This window comes from Syngnathus scovelli, chromosome 5 (assembly GCF_024217435.2).
Source record: "Syngnathus scovelli strain Florida chromosome 5, RoL_Ssco_1.2, whole genome shotgun sequence".
Lineage (NCBI taxonomy): Eukaryota > Metazoa > Chordata > Actinopteri > Syngnathiformes > Syngnathidae > Syngnathus > Syngnathus scovelli.
In genome coordinates, this window is record NC_090851.1 from 1,130,853 (window position 1) to 1,147,172 (window position 16,320).

The window sequence follows — 16,320 nt, forward strand, 5'->3', positions numbered from 1 at the left end:
TGGCTATGGTGTGTAAGTGTGAGTCAAATCACATTTTTACTTTTGTTATTTTAAAGATTCTGTTAAACCAGTAGCAGCATTTAAAAATGTAAATATTAATTGTACGTATTTGTCTGTGAAGAAATGGTGCGTTCAGTGAACAACACCGGAAATAGTTTTCTTTACAATTTCCGCTAAATGGCATCAAGATGGCGGCGCCCTCAACGAGAACGCTAGCGGCGTTACAGCGAGCGACATGGAAGGTAAACGACCATTTCACCTTTGAAGCATTTTGTTCAACAAAGCAGACTAATTTTGTTGATCTAGTTGACGCGTTAATTGCACATTCTAAGTCACCGCCTGAACGTAGCGTTAGCTAGTGACTGGTTAGCAAGCATATAGACTCCTCTCAGCAGCGAATAAATAAATGAGCCTTTGCCCGTCATCTTCCCACAAGGTTTCCCAAACTTCAGCGGGCGTGCCGCGGCACCCCGTGCCGCTTTTAGTGCCCGTGCGAACTAAGAAGCGCTTTTATGTCCCACCGCCCGTGGGCATGAAGGGCAAGAGGGATGTCAACCCCGAAGCCAAGGCCAGAGCGGCTGGTGTTGTGTTCCGGCAGGAGTACATGGAGAGGCCCATCAATATTTCCTGTACCGGTACTGGCTCCTTTCTGCTCAAATTAATTTGCTTTCATTTGAAAATAAATATGGACTCTTCCTGTCAACAATTGTCCAACATGCCACCTAGTGGCAGAAAGATGACTTCCAAAAAATGTGATCCGACCGTTTCACTCTTCATTCACTGTTTTGTCTGTCTTCCAGCGGGAATCTTTGACCCCTACGTTCCTCCCGAAGGCGATGCTCGTCTCTCCTCTCTGTCCAAAGAAGGCTTGAAGCAGCGCACGGAGCAGCTGCGGCAGAGCGCCTCCTCACAGTTGGCGTAAGATTACGCCGTCGCGAATAGGCCCGGACACCTTTTCGGAACGGTCACAAAATGTTTTGTTTTTCATCCTTTCAGAATTCGTAAGATCAAAGAGTTCGACTCCGAGTTCTCCTCCAAGGATTTTGCCGAACGAGCCCAAGAAATCTTCACGGAGGCTCACAACGTGCTGTGCACGTACGGAATTTCTTAGTTGTCGATGAATACTTCTGTAAACTTTGGGGGGGTTATAAAATGTCAACAAACACTAATTTTACAAATAATTATGCAACTTGAAGCAGTTGATTCCTTTCAATGTTTGTGCAGCTTCAACAGAGAGAAGCTTCACTCGCTGGTGACGGAGCGCTGTTACCCGGTAAGAGGTCTGGGCGTGCTATGGCGACACTGACCACCTAAATAATTTCGAGACTGTGATAAGATAATTAGTCAAAAGAACTAAAAGACAACAAAAAGTATTTTGTAGCCCCATTGGGTTTTCTCTCGGCTTTCTTCATGGCAGGAGATGACTCGGGGAAACCGCTACAAGACCCTGCGCTGGCGCTTGGTGGAGTCACTGGAGCCGCCCCGCGTGGTTCACGCCCGCTGCCCCGACATGGTTTCTAAGGGCAACCTCTACGGCCAGGTGACGGTCCGCATGCACTCGAGACAGGTAAGACACTTGAGCTGAATTGGTCAGACTATTTTTTTTTTTTTTTTTTTTTTTTTTAGGGTTACAGGCTTTTTTATTTATTTTTTGTACTTGGTGAATAATTTAAAATACAATTATTTAATTTTTAAATTTGTATTATATTATTTATATTTGTATTTTTTATATTATTTTATATTTCTTTATTATTTTTTTGCATATTGAAAAAGAGTTGGAGCATGTGCGCATTTGCGTTGACAAAATGTCCTCCGGCAGATTCTGGCCATCTACGATCGCTTCGGCCGCTTGATGCTAGGCGACGAAGCTCAGCCCAAGGACGTGTTGGAATATTTGGTCATGGAGCGCCACCTGGTCAACCCATACGGACGCTGGCGACTTCACGGGAAGATTGTGCCGTCCTGGGCCCCCGCCAAGGCCCCCGTCATTAAAGTAAGCAGCAGTTGCCGTCACGTTCACTTCAGGTCACCTCCAAGGGCGCTTTGCAACTTGAGCTCCTTCTTTTTAGACCGTGATGATCCCCGGTCCAGACCTAAAGCCCGAAGAAGAATTCGATGCCCTCAACTACAAAGTTCCCAAAGCAGAGGCGGTGCAGTGGTCCAAATGAGCCTCCAGGTAGTGCTGCATTCAAAGTCCATTGTCTATTGGAGCACTTTTTGGTTGCTTAAATTTTGGTAAATCTCCGCTTCCTCTTTTTGTCTTTATTTTAAATCATTCAAACCTCATAAAAAGAAAGCGAATAAAAATGGACGTTCACAAATACAAAGGTTTATTTCGTTTGACTATGCTGCATGATGATGATGATGATGCATGGATGGATGGATGGAGGAAAAATTTAGCACGCAGCTGCATCTCTAAAAGGTCTCCTCAAAACCCGGTTCCTTGAAAAGCCTTCTCGCTTCCCGTCGGGCCTTGAGGTCACAAGTCGGGCGGGAATATGAGCGCTTCCGCCGCGCATTCGGCATCGTCTTCCTCGTCTTCCTCAGGGATGTTCTCAGGCTCCCACGTGAAAACGTCAGAGTTGTTGTCAGCGAAGGATCCCGAGCGACTTCTGGCCATCTCCCAGGGACACAAGGCGTCACGACGGCCCAGTGCCAGGCTGGCTTTGAGTTCGTCCGTTATGTCCTGTTCTTCTGTTATGTCTTCTTTCTCGCTGCTGGGCGAGGTTGATGTTTGCGGCTCCAGGATTTCAGCAGGAGTACCAACTTGGTCACCGCTCGTTCCTCCTGTTTCTGAAAGCAAGGTTTCTTGCTCTGTGGTGTCCTCAGTCTCCCAAGGGCAGACGCTAGCCCGAGAGCTGTCCTCTTTCTTGAGAACTTTGTCTCCTGCCACATGAGTTTCAGAAGCGTCTTGAGGGTTTTCCATTTCCCACGGGCAAACATCTCTTGTGGTATCTTGTCCCTTAGCAGACATTGTGTCTTCAGTTTCCCATGGACAAACACTTTGTCTAGAGGACTCCTGCTTTTTCAGAACTTTTGTCTGGTCCACACTTTCTCCAGAACCTTGTTTCTTCACAACCTTTGGTTCTTCTGTCTCCCATGGACAAATGTTTTCTCTGGAACTGTCCTGCTTTTTCAGGGCTTTTGGTTCTTCTGTCTCCCATGGACAAATGTTTTCTCTGAAACTGTCCTGCTTTTTCAGGGTTTTTGGTTCTTCTGTCTCCCATGGACAAACACTTTCTCTAGAACTGTCCTGCTTTTTCAGAACATTTGGCTCATTTGTCTCCCAAGGACAAACATCTTCCCTTGTGCTGTCTTGCCTTTGCGTAGACTTTGGTCGTTCGGTCCCAATTTCGCCCGTCGTGGTGTCCTCCCACGGGCAGACGTTTTCACGGGCAGTATCTTGCCTGATGTTTATGGAGGTTTCCGAGAGCTCCGTTTTTTCCAATTCTGACGTCTCCCAGGGGCAAATATTTCCTCGAACGCTGTGTGGCTTCTCTACTTGGGAATCCAGGCGCCCGATCTGTTGTCCAGGATCCCGGGGACAAATATCTGCCTTGATTGTAATTTGCGAAGCTGTTGCTTCTCGTTTCCCGTCTTCTACAAGACCATCTGTCGTTTTTGGTGGCTCCGGAAAATCCCACGGACAACTTTCTTGGGTCCGAGTCATTTTCCTGTCCTGATGCATCGCAGGAACTTGTTCTTTTGACGCACCAGGGAAGACTGCGGCTTTTGCTGCTTCCCGTCGTGAGGGCACCTTGAGGGACCCCTTGGTCTGGACAGGGTTTAGGTTCTCATACACGACTTCTGCTTCCCAAGGGCAAACGTTAGCATACTCGCTATCTTGTTTGATGATGGGTACAGGAACTTCTGCTGCCTCCCAGGGACATACATCCACGGATGGCTTCAGACACAGTTGGGTCTTTACCGGATTGGCATACGGATTTTCCGTAAGATCTTGACACTCCCAAGGACACGCGTCCGCCCGACCACTATCCTGCCTTGTCGCTGTGTCCTGCTGTTGAGGTGTTTCTGTTTCCCACGGGCAAACGTCTGCTTTCAAGCTTTGCTGCTTCTTTACGGCCTCCGCCAGTCCTTCCCACGGACAAACGTCGGCTTGAGATACGTTTTTCAACGCCGCCGCTGCCGCCGCCATTCGTTTGCTTCCTCTTCTGTGAGTGGACGGTGTCCTGGAACTGCAGGTGCTTATGCTGCTTCGTTTGCTACTCTGCCTGGAGAGGTATACGTTTTCGTAGGTGCCGTCGTCCGTATCGACTGGGTGGACGGCGGATCTGACAATCACCAACCTTCTGGGGCTCCTGTCGGACGAATCCCCGGAGGACAGTCGCACGGCGTTCTGCTTCACCAGGCACGGTTTTCCATCTGTCGTGGTCATGCTTCTCTTGCGAAGCGTCCTCTTCTCCACGCTCGGACGCCGAATGGACGACCTGGATGACGACGAGACGCTTTTTTGGGAACCTTCTCTATCTAGGACTTCATCTTTGTTTGTTTTGTTAGCCGCTTCCACCGAGGTCAGGAAGGATTTGACAGAGAGCCACTTGGTGGTTGTATGTCGGAAGGAAAAAACTCGCTGATCTTTGTCCGCTTTGGTTCTCGGAGAACCCGGCGCACTGGCGGAGACCGGGAGTTTGGGGGACTCGGCGTCGCCTTTGTCTTGCGATAGGTTGTTCTCCGTGAGCGGGAAATGGTCCCAGGGACATACCAGAGCAACCGGCGAGGACGGACATTCGTCCTCCTGAGAATTTGCGTAGGTGACACGCTTTTGGCTCTTATCCCCCGAATGTTCCGGCTCCACCTCCCAAGGGCACACCTGGGTTTTGTCGTAAGTCTCTGACTGCAGAGCACTCCTGGTCTGCTCGCTAATAGAGAGATTGGATCCGTTCCCCTTGGACATGTTCTCCATGGAATGAGTGGATGTCAGACTCCACGACTTGTGAAGCCTGCTGTGATCAGGAAGGTGCAAGAAATTGGTATCGATGGTTAAATTTTGCGCGCTGACCGATTTGCAGACCGCCGGGTGCATGTCTAAAGAGTCCGTCTCTGATCTTTGGGACGATCTTTTGGCCACGTCAGCCCGAAGTCTGGAGGAATCCCGCGAGGATGAATCTCTTTCGTGGGTGTAGTAATGATCGCACTTGCGTAGAGACGGTGATCGGGATTTCATGGAACTTCTGATGCTGAGGTTCTCCGGGGTCCTCCTGAAAGAGCCCGAGTGATTCCTGCTCCGGAAGGATCCGTCTCGGTCCTCCCGACTGCACTGCCGGCTCAAGGGGATCTCGGCGATGCGCTTGATAAGCGATCGGCCCAAAGCGCATCGAGAACTTCGCTTCTTTGGCAGGTGGGGGTTGTTTGCTGTCATCTTCTTGGATTTGTTGACTTCCAATTTGATGTATAATCTCTTGAGTTCGTCCTGGTTGAGTACAAGGCAGGAGGACAGAAATGGACAAAACATCAGAGGAAAAGTTTGCGATATCTTTCTGTCCAGTTGCAAAATGGCAACTTTGTCGGAACTTTACCCGAAAGTCATCGGGATCCACGCTGCGTTCGCTCCAGGCCGAGCGAAAGCTGCTGTTGAGGTACGAGCGCCGCAGGTCCACCTCGTCCTCGTACACCTCGGCGGCGATCTCCTCCCTGCCACCTTTGCTCATGTACAGGAACTGTCAGAAGACCACAAATCTCAGACTTCCTGTTTTGAAAGCAATCAAGACTTAACTTCAGGTCCTCAAGGATGTTCTTCACCTTCGGGATAAAGATCAGCGCGAGTGTCACCGTGATGGTCACGTGGGTGTGCGCAAAGGAGAGCAGCAGCATCCAGTCGGGATGCAGAGAAGGAAACGAAAACCTGAATGGGGGAGACCACGTTAATTCTCCGTCGGGTTCCTTTATCGCAACGCCGATCCAGCTCGCCGTTTACCGGCACAGGTGGAAGACGGTGGACAGAAGCAGCTCATTGTGGATGGCGATGCCCATGTAGCGAGGCTCGTGGAAAGCCGAGGGTACCGGCCGGACGGTGGTCCACAGGGAACTGCCCCAGCACAGGAACAGAAGCTCGGCTGTGGGAGCGCGTCAGTGACAATCAGCTGATCTGCAAGCAGGTAAGATTTTCTTCCGGTCCTCACCGACAGCCATCATGTAGTCCCAGCGGTCCAGGTAGCAAAGGTCGAAGCCCTGACCCTGTGCCGTGGTGGTGCTGACGATGACGGGAATGTTCCTGTCTCGGTTCTGGAGGACGCTCACCGTCCAGGCGCACAGGAACCAGCTGGCCGTCATCAGCATGACGCCCAGGATCCTCAGAAGGTGCAGGCTGGACATGTAAGGAACTCGCTGGGCCGTGCGGGACAGGAACACCTTCAGAACCCTGGAGGAACATTGACAACTTTCCAGATGGCAGACCTTAACCCAGACTACAATTTGGAGCCACGCTGTAAATCCGAACCCAGTGAGGAGTTCGGAGTCTCTCCAGGTCATCTGTGAGGTGCAAAATGTTGTCAACTTTTCTGTCCATGCACGTGCTCTGATCTGACCTGTACATTTTGAGAGTGAGCGTGCCGTAGACGATGGAGAAGCCCAACATGCGGACCCAGCGGAGAAGGATGCACCTGAAGGTGCTGGGTTTGAAGTAGAGGATGAACACCTGCGCACATTATGGCTTTCATAACTGCTCTGGCTTCACATGCTAGCCGTTTGGCGCGCCTGCCCCGTCGTCCGGTAATCCAGGAATTAGACCGTCCAGCCACTCGAGATAAGAGCATCAGCTCAAAAAAAAAAATGTGATACATGATTGTGTTGATGACGCACGCGCGTAAGCGGACGGCGTGCACTCAACGTGTCCTTTTAATCAGCACAAATGCTGAGCTGGCCGTCGAGGTCTGCCAGCAACACCGGGGAGACGAAGCTCTCCACCGAGAGAGCGACGCTAAGCTAAAGCTAAGCAAACAGAAGCTTTGCGTGAAGAATGTTTCGCTTACTGGGAAGTAGAGGAGCAGCGAGCCAAACAAGATGGCCTCCAGCAGCAGGAGGCCCGACGCACGAATCCGCTGGAAAGCAAACAATAAATTGCTTTAAGTGAAGTGAAACTTTTAGACAAAAGTAGTGCGTGTCCGCCATGTTGCAAAGTCTTTTGTTTTTGCAGTTGTTACCTTGCTCCTGCGATGTCGGTAGGCGGCCAGCATGCTAACAAAGACCAGCACCATGAAGGTCCCCTGGGCGGCCATGACGACGGCCCTCAAGGGTCCGTCCTCCTGTACCCGACAGGGGGCGCCGTCCCGGCACCGCCCGCACCCCGGCCAGCACGGCACGCACGTCGGCAAGGACGGGTAACACGCGCCGCCGTCATCTGCACAAAAACAGCCCGCCATGCTAGTGAGGAATTTTGAGCCCTACCCCAAAATCAAAGCCCTAAAAGACCATCTTACCTGCATCTTGATTGGCCACGTCCGGGTCGTAGTAGCCATCTTTGCAGCGGCAGCAGTACTGACCCAGCCGGAAGCCTCGCCCGCTAATCGGCACACACTGCGGCAAAGTTGATTCCAATTGAACATTTCGAAGAATCAAGAAGACAATTTTAATGCACATAAAATGGCTAACTAAGTTTTTTTATGTAATGTTTTTGCATAAAACATTTTTACACAGATTTTTTTTTGCCTCACAAATAGTAAACACACAAACACATTCTTGCTTGTTTGACTTGTGTGTTAATCTACGTTAAAAGCTAAATGGATGCATAAAACCACGCCTGAGTGTTTTATCCTTCTCTGAAGGAAGACCGGCGGTCAGCCACGCACACGAGCGCACAAACACACACGCGCACACAAAGTATATCCCATAAATGGTGCAAGCTGAACATTAAAGTGATATGGATTAGATTTTAACGCTGGTCCTTTATATCAGTATGCCGCCATTTTGAATGCTGTAGTTACATTATTGAGTCATCTTAGCTTTAGTTTCACTATAGCCACAAAAAAACTGATGACAAAAATATGTTGTTGTGTCTAAAGGCAGAAAATAATGCAACTAACAGTCAACAAAAACATCATTATTTGCATTTGAAGCTAAAAGTAGCTAACGAGCATTTCTTTGGTTGCTCTGAAACTATCTTAGCATTTTTTGACTGTAGACAGACAACGACAAACAAATTAGCATTTAAATGTTGAAGCTAATGTGGCTAACAGGCCTTGGTTGATTAGGGTTGCTCTGAAACTATTTTAGGATTTTTTTTATACTGTAGACAGACAATGAAAACATAATTTATAGCATCTAAATGTTGAAGCTAATGTGGCTAACAAGCCTTGGTTGGTGTTGAAATCCAAGAAAGGTTCTGTTAGCTTTGTGTATCCGCTAAGCCGGGCAGGTAGGATGGGACAAGAGGTGCTCTGTGGCTTTGGGAATTTTGTTTTGTATTTTTTTTTTCACTTCTACTGCTTTCAGACCTCCGCCAGGGAGGGGAAGTGTGTCAGCGGGCTGGATTAACGGCATAATCCCGCAGAACATCTGCAGCCGCCATCTTTAAATAGACCACCCGGGGGAAAGGACTCGAATTATGAATGGAGCCAACCTGGGTCAGAATACTTTGGGATTTTTCAGGATAGTTTTCATTTCGACATTCTGTTCGTTTTCTGTTAGCAACATGCTAACAAGTGACGTGTTGTTATTTACTTCCATGCTGGTGCGATTGCACTGGTGCGTGTCTGCAAACCATCCGTCCTGGGTGCTGCACTGGTCCACGTCCATGTTCTGGATGTCCACGTCCACGCGGATCACACCCCTACGCACACACATCTTAATGGATTAATCACTCACATGGCAATTTGCAATCAGATTGGTAAGGATGTGTTTTTTGGGGGTTTGTTCATGAGCTAGGCGAGTCCCAAGCTCGAGTTGGATCGCAATTGTGCTTGTGTGGCGTGCTGACCTGAACTCAGGGGTGAGGTCGGGCTTGAGGCCGTAGAAGGCGGTGGACAAGGTGAGCATCCACCTGGGTACGAAGCGGCCATCTTTGCAGTCCAGGTAGGGGGCGCCGGCCCAGCGGACGCCGCTGCCATTGCTCACGTAGCTGTCACCCCGACTCCACTTGGGCGTTTCCAAGGTGCTCAGGTCGTTCAGCAGGACCCGCTTGGCGAGGGCGGGCGGCCGGGTCGTGTCCGGAAATTTGAATCGACGGAACCAGCCGTCGTCCGGGGCCGGGGCGGGCGGGTGCAGGCTGTCCCACGTCTTGGATAAGTCCTGGAGAAAGATGCTGGGTGCCCCAGTTTGGGGGCCGCGGCTGGCCCGGAGCACCAGCTGGGGGGCAATGCCAGTCGGGTCACAATCGAAGGTGAGCAGCGCCAGACGGATCGGCCCAGCGGCCTCCAGCAGGGCTCGGACCAGGGCGTGGTACCACTCCATGTCTTCGGGAACCGAGCTCTCACGCAAGTCGCTGGCCTGGAAGATCATGTTGAGGAAGTTGGCCGTGTTAGCTAGCGCGTCCAGGGCCGGACGGAGGGAAGTCCGCATGCTGCCCGGAAGCGGGCCCGGCCGCCCGGGGGGGCTGTAGGCCCGAGAACAGCGTGCCGCCCCCACGACAGAGGAGTCCCCCGTGTACAGGAAGGTCTCCGCTGGTGACCAGTCATCCTCCAGGGGGGCTTCCGAGGTGCTGAACGAAGGCCCGGTCGGGTCCGGGGTGGACCCAAGAGGTTCCGGAGAGCTAGCGTTGAAGGAGTCACTGACGTTTCTCAAAGAGGCATCTGCAGTCACCTGACCTCTGACCAGCGACGGCAGTAAAAAGAAAAGAAGAAACATTCTGGAAGCTTCCGTGGCCAAGGATCACATGGTGACAGAAGTTTGGAAGATCATCTTCACAAGAGGAAACCTCATCCTCAACTCCAGATGTAGCACCAGGAACTCAAGAGGAACCCCAAAGTTTTCTTTCCAATGTTGCTTCTTCTTCCCCCTTTACGTCTTTCTCTTTTCCTGCTGCATCACCAGCACCCGAAGAGCCTGCAGCTTCTTCTTCTTCTTCTTCCTTCTGTTGTCAGATGGGCAGCCCCCCAACTTGTTGTTCTTTTGCGTCGCTCAGCTGCGTGTTGCTCCATAAGAGTTTCCAGAAGCTCTGCTGATTACACTCATCCATCCTACGCCTTCCCATCCCATCCCTCCCTCCCTCTCGCTCGCTCGCTCTTTTTTTGTTTCTCCCTTCCTCCCCTCACACATGCTGCTTGCTCAAAGGTGATGAGAGTGAGAGGGCATTTGCCGTGCGTGTGTGTGCGTGTGTGTGTGTGAGTGTGAAACTAGGGTTAAGCTGTGCATCATTTGGGATTAACGCAGCCGACGTAAAGACTCACTGGATGTGCTTTTACTGTGCTCATGCACACACACACACACTCACACGCACACACACACACACACACACACACACTGAAGAGCACCACACATGCACATTGTTCTGAAGTGTACCCATGTAGCGTCTGTGAGGTGTGATGCAGGCCAAAAACCCTTGTTGTGGTAACCATGGCAACGGCTCTCCTCATTCATGCACACACACACACACACACATGCCAATGCACACAAACACACTCGATACACTGTGTCACTGATTTTAGCGTTTAATATCACGTGTTCGTCATACATGAACACGTTTGTGACGATGACAACCTGTGAGAAATGAGATTTTTACGTTTCATTTTTGCCGTCAAGGCAGACCCAACAGCGCCCCCTGTTGGCAAAGTTGCCGCAAATCGGATTGAATACCGGAAGTAGTTCACATCGAGCGTCTTTTTGTTGTTTTGCTGCCACCTGTTGTATAAAAGCTCAGTTGCACTCACTCGCTCACTATATGAAGACCAAAAACTCCCTTTTTGTGGTGAACAGTATTTCATGACTCCACAGATGAGCAAATATAACGTGTTTTATAATGCACGTTTTTTATTTTTTATTTTTTTGAGGAAAGGTTTCGCACATTTTTTATTTTTTAAGACTTTGTAAATGAATAAGCGTGTGTGGGGCAGGCACAAAAACGTCGTTCAGATGATTTCAGTAAGTAAATCAAGTCAAGATGATTTGGTGCGCTCATCATCGTCGTGTCGTCACGAGTGATGCTGAGCGCGCGGGTGGGGCCTGGATGGAGAGCAAGGTGCTGGCGCTCGCGACGCCTGCCTGCCTGCCTGCCTGCCTGCCTTGCCTACGCCGTGTTTCACTGAGCGGGGACTCTGCGGCCGGCCTCCGCCTGCACGCCGCCGCGGGCCAAGCGCGCACCGCCGCAGAGGATGAACGCAGCGGCTGACGTCGTCCTCCTCGTCTCCTATCGGCCTTTTGTCTCGCTGCGCCTCGACGGGAGCTTCGGCCCCGCTTTGGCTGCTGGCTCTTCGACTTGTGCTGCTTTCGCCGAGATGTGACGCGCGCGTTGCCTGCCGATCGTGCGCGCGCCATCCAGAGCAAAATGACGAGCGACGCGCAGGAAATGTCGCCCGACTTCGTGCTCATGCGCCTGGTCTCCGCCGCTGAGGAAGACCGCCCGGATGCAGAGAGCGGCCCCGCGCCGCCGGGGGGGGTCGTGGTGGCGGGGCTGGGCCGGGAAGCGCTGGCTCACAAAGCAGCCTTGGAGCTTAGCCGAGACGCGGGCCTCGAGCGGAACAAAGCCCCGGCCTCTTGCGGCCCGGCTGCACCTGACGGCGGCCGCGGCGACGGCAGAGGACCACCGTGTGCGCCTCCTCGGCCTCGGAGCCCCGCGCAGGCTCCGGGATGCGAGTTCGGCTCTGGTCTGCGTCCTCAGCTGCTGGTCTTCTCGGACTTTGTGCGGAACAGGGACGGAATCTTAGAACTGAACCAGCAGAGGACTCCTCTGGGCTTAGACCTACAGAGTCCGGGCTCGGGGGCCGGTTGCTCTGAACTGTCCCTCGGTAACAACACTCGGACCCCGGAAGAGGTCCAGCAACAGCAGGATCAACTAGACAGAATCTGGGGGACGTGTCCTCCGGTCCCTCGGTCCACGGAGCCGCAAGGATCTGCAGAAGTGTGCCACGGACACCGACTGCTGTCCAACCCGCCCGAGTGGCCTTCGCCGTCCTCGCCGTCGGGGGGTTCCACCCCGCTGGCCGTCATCGACCCTGGATGGACCTGCGCCGGCCGGGACCGGGAAGGAGCCGTGTTGGAGTTGGCCCGGAGGTTCGGGGAGCTGGGGGTGGGCGCGGTACCAAAGATGCTCCTCAAAGCGGGGGAACTCCCTCATTGCGCCTGTCAGGGGGCGCACGCGCCGGGTGAGGAGAATGCCGACGACCCGGCCGTCACCAGCGACGCTCTGCTTGTTCTGGAAGGGCTCGGCAGCGACGAGGTGGCCGGGCTGGGCTTGCAGGACCGGAGTCCGGACGACAAGGAACGGCACCGGCACTTTTTAGTCGGCACGAAACCAGAACTGGACGGCAAAATGCCTTCTTTCCGGGCGGAAGTGACAATGGAGGAGGTCAGCGATGAGACCACCCGAGCTGCCAACCCGGTTTCGCAGAACTCCCCACCGGCCTCCACCCCCCGCAGGAGACCGGAGAGGTCCGCTAGTGCCCCACGGACCCCCTGCGGGGCGACCAAGACGCTGAGGGTGGCCGCCTTGGCCGCCAGGTCCAAGAAGGGCTCTCTGAGGGTCCGCCTGAGCAGATTATTCCGCACCAAGAGCTGTAGCGGCTCCTCGCACCTGCTGGACCAGGACTGCAGGAACCCCATCGGGACCCTGGCAGACGCGCACATGAGCGCCTCTGGACCTGCGCTAGACTCGGACAGGTGAGTAAAGCCTGTGAAAGGACCTTGACGAGGATTTGTTATGGTGATGCTAAGCTAATCGTGTGCACTTGTTGTGGTTGCTCAGCGTGGATCCCGAGGCAGCGGCCGGGAGCAGCGGCAGCAGCGGCGGGCTGAACCGGGCCCACGGTGCCTTCTGTCCCGCCTCCCTCTCGGCCTTCACCGGTAAGATCACCTCGTCGGGCGCACACGGTCACACAAGTTGACACTGCCGCTGTTGGTCTACTCTGAACGCAGGGGAGACGGTGTCTCTGGTGGATGTGGACATCTCCCGGCGAGGGACCACCAACACCACTCACCCGCCCACGCCGCCGCCTCCACCACGGCGAAGTCTCAGCCTTTTAGGTACTTCTTGACTTTCTGTCAATATCACTACTTCCTGGCACGTGGATAATTGGAAATTCGGACACCACGTGTGGATTAATTGCGGAAAACGCGGCCTTTGGAGGACCTGGCCTGTGGATTTAGACACAGCCTGCTCCTCCACTTCCTGTCTGTCTCTACTTTCTGTCTGCATGTACTTGCTGTCCATTTTCTTGTCTCCCTTAACCTACTTGTCTGGCCTCAACTTCCTGTCTACGTCCTTTCTCAGTTTCTTTTTTGGCCACGACCTCCTTTACGTCTGTCTTTGTGTCCTCAATGTGTCTCGTCTTTGGCTTCTTCTTTGTCTGTACTTTGCATCCAAACTCAGAGGCGGCATGTATTTTTGTATTTTCGAATCAACACGTCCCCCTTTTTCCTCACTTCCTTCTGTCCGGACTTCCCACCTTCCTTCCTTCCTTATCTTCCTTCCTTCCTTGTCTGCCTACTTCCTGGTGCATTTCCTTCCCTTCACATACTTCCTTCTTCCCCACCTTTGCTCCTTCCCTTGGCGTCTGCATCAGACGGCATCTCGGGTCCCCAGTCGGGCGGCTTCCTGTTGAGCGTGATGGGTGCGTCCTTGCAGTCCCTCCCCCTGCCACTCCCCCCTCCCGCTCCTCCCTCGCACGCCACCATGCAGCACAGCCTCAGCCTCAACGGTAAGATGCAAGGATGACAATACGTAGATATGAAACAAAAAGACAGAGCGGGACCAAATGGAACAGGACGGGAGTGGACAATGACAGGGTGGGACGGATGTCTGGACGCTCAAGCCTTCGGTGCGTCGTATCGTTTCAGACGCTTTCCTGCGAGCGCTTCCTCACGTCAACCCAGCGCAGGCCGACACGCCGCCCGCCTCCAGGCAGGCGCCGCCGTCCGTCCTCTGCGCCCTCCGCAGGTCCGAAGCCAGCAACTTCACCGCCAGCCTCCGAGAGCTGGAGAAGGTAAGCCGTCCTCACGTCGTCCCTGCCACGCTGTAAAAAATGCTTGATGTTGAGTTTGCGTGGGTCCGCAGTGCGGCTGGTACTGGGGTCCGATGAACTGGGAGGACGCGGAGATGAAGCTGAAGGGAAAACCCGACGGATCGTTCCTGGTCCGAGACAGTTCCGACCCGAGATACATCCTCAGCCTCAGTTTCCGCTCGCAGGGCGTCACGCACCACACGCGCATGGAACACTACCGTGGTGAGACACGGCTAACGCTGAGCCAGAACGTATTTTATTTTTATTTTATTGCATTTATTTGTGTTTTTAGGCACATTCAGCTTATGGTGTCACCCCAAGTTTGAGGACCGCTGCCACTCGGTGGTGGAGTTCATCGAGCGCGCCATCATGCACTCCAAGAATGGAAAGTTCCTCTACTTCCTGCGATCCCGAGTACCAGGTACGTTCGATGCTGTGTGGCCCACCAAATAAATAAAACAAAGACACTGTGTTTTTAAATCAGCTTTTCAGTCTTTCATCCTGCTAGCCTAATGCTAATGGGTGTTGCTAATGTTTTTATTTTGTTTTGTTTTTTGCGATACAGGCCTTCCTCCAACGCCAGTGCAACTTCTGTATCCCGTGTCCCGCTTCAGCAACGTCAAGTCCCTGCAGCACCTTTGCAGATTCTGCATCCGGCAAACCGTGCGCATCGATCACATCCAACAACTTCCACTACCCAGGTTCCGATTACCACAATCGAAGTAGCGCTACCGGTTGCGCTTTGAAAAACTTTTTTTTTTTTGTGCACGCAGGTCGCTGGTGTCCTACTTAAGTAAGTTTTATTACTACGACCCCGAGGAGGAGATGTACCTGTCGATCAAAAGCATCCGGGCGGCGCTGGAGGTGCACACATAGCACAAATAACGACAACATGAACGTACGTCAAAGCACGCGTTTGTTTATTATGTTGCGATTCTGATGATGATGATGACGCTGGTTTGAATTCAAGGCGCCACGTGGAGGCCTGAGTGTCGGCCAGAAGGAGGACCTGCTCCCGCTGCAGCTTCTCGGTTCTTGTTGTTCCTGCGCGGACTGCCGCCGATCCAGTGTTCAGGAGAAGTTTGCCGTTGTCCTTCCTTCCTCGAAGCTCCGTTTGGAGAGCAAAGGGCAGATGGACGCTAAAGTGCTTTTTGCTTTGATTGTTTCTGTTTGGACCGGTCCTCCCTTTTCTCTCCAGCCTTCTCTTTCTCTCTTTCTGTCCAATGTGATGATGGTGGCTTCAGGATGCTCTCAGGGCAGACATGCACACACATGCTGTATTTGTTGTCTCAATGCAAGGAGACCTCAGAAAGTCACTCAGCAGTGGAAAAAAAAAGCGTATTGAGCAGGATGTCACTCATTTTGCATTGACGCGGCCATTTTAGGGCGAATTTTGCCATTCGCCGGAGTTTGAAAAATTTGCCCTCGAAACTCGTTTCGCTGATCGTTTTAAACAACGGGATCAGAAGCAGAGGATGCTTGCATTGTTTGACTGGAGGTTCCAGTATATGATGTCATTGTTTGATTTTGTAAAGTTGACTTTTCCCATCATCCCTTGCTGCAAGACAATTTGTGTGTGCGCGCTTATGCGTGCACGTGTGTCTGCCCTGAGTCGTCTTCATGTGTTGAAATGTGGTTTGCTCATTGTGTTTCTCACAACATGGCGGCTCTTTTTTAAGTCAACATAAAAGAAAAAATGCAAACTTGTGATGTCTGCTTTCTCTTTATTTTGTTTGTTTCTCCACTAAAAACAAACTTTTTTAACTATCATGCTTGAACAAAAAAGTTCATGATTTGGCGTGTTGAGTCTTACATATTAAAGTTACTTCCTATGTAACTATAATACACTTATATAATATAATACTACTATAATCCTGTAAAAAAAGAAAAGAAAAATTAAGTGGTTGTGTGTGTTTGTTTGTGTGTAATTCTGGAAATTTGGAGTGTGTAAACTGATTGGCCAAGAGCTTTGTCATTCTTGTTCGTACCGCCCCACCCTTCAAATCTCACATTGGACGTTTGCCACGTCACTCAAACTTCAACCCTCCTCTAATAGGCTGGAAGGTCGCGCGAAGAAACGCCCCTTCAAGCCATTTTCTCCACAAGCCATTGGCTTAGCAGTCATCCATCGTTTGACGTCCGCATAAATCCCTCTCCAATTGGCTATATTGAATCGCAATCACGGCTATGTCTCAATGCGATTGGTCAATTTTGC

The 16,320-nt window shown here is 51.9% G+C and overlaps 3 protein-coding genes across 4 annotated transcripts; 2 read left to right on the forward strand and 1 right to left on the reverse strand.

Moving 5' to 3' along the window:
• Positions 1-102: 102 nt before the first annotated feature.
• Positions 103-2,327, forward strand: mrpl45 (mitochondrial ribosomal protein L45). Its single transcript, XM_049720922.1, has 8 exons — positions 103-242; positions 437-635; positions 801-918; positions 997-1,095; positions 1,225-1,273; positions 1,418-1,567; positions 1,820-1,993; positions 2,070-2,327. Exons 1-8 carry the CDS (start codon positions 189-191, stop codon positions 2,166-2,168), a joined length of 942 nt encoding a protein of 313 aa, XP_049576879.1. The 5' UTR covers positions 103-188; the 3' UTR covers positions 2,169-2,327.
• On the reverse strand, positions 2,166-10,136 carry gpr179 (G protein-coupled receptor 179). Its single transcript, XM_049720902.2, has 11 exons — positions 8,933-10,136; positions 8,677-8,785; positions 7,437-7,533; positions 7,161-7,357; positions 6,990-7,058; positions 6,546-6,655; positions 6,141-6,379; positions 5,936-6,074; positions 5,761-5,863; positions 5,538-5,678; positions 2,166-5,431 (listed from the first exon to the last, which is right to left on the reverse strand). The coding sequence occupies exons 1-11, from the start codon at positions 9,796-9,798 to the stop codon at positions 2,480-2,482; spliced, it is 5,022 nt and encodes a 1,673-aa protein (XP_049576859.1). The 5' UTR covers positions 9,799-10,136; the 3' UTR covers positions 2,166-2,479.
• Positions 10,137-10,966: 830 nt separating this feature from the next.
• On the forward strand, positions 10,967-15,812 carry socs7 (suppressor of cytokine signaling 7). Of its 2 annotated transcripts, XM_049721013.2 has the most exons (10): positions 10,968-12,765; positions 12,851-12,948; positions 13,021-13,128; positions 13,668-13,802; positions 13,942-14,087; positions 14,159-14,327; positions 14,398-14,526; positions 14,671-14,806; positions 14,879-15,003; positions 15,076-15,812. In XM_049721013.2, exons 1-9 carry the CDS (start codon positions 11,435-11,437, stop codon positions 14,979-14,981), a joined length of 2,355 nt encoding a protein of 784 aa, XP_049576970.1. In that variant the 5' UTR covers positions 10,968-11,434; the 3' UTR covers positions 14,982-15,003; positions 15,076-15,812. The 2 variants fall into 2 exon arrangements, with proteins under 2 accessions (XP_049576971.1, XP_049576970.1); XM_049721014.2 differs by lacking the exon at positions 13,668-13,802 and having other exon boundaries at positions 10,967-12,765.
• Positions 15,813-16,320: the final 508 nt, after the last annotated feature.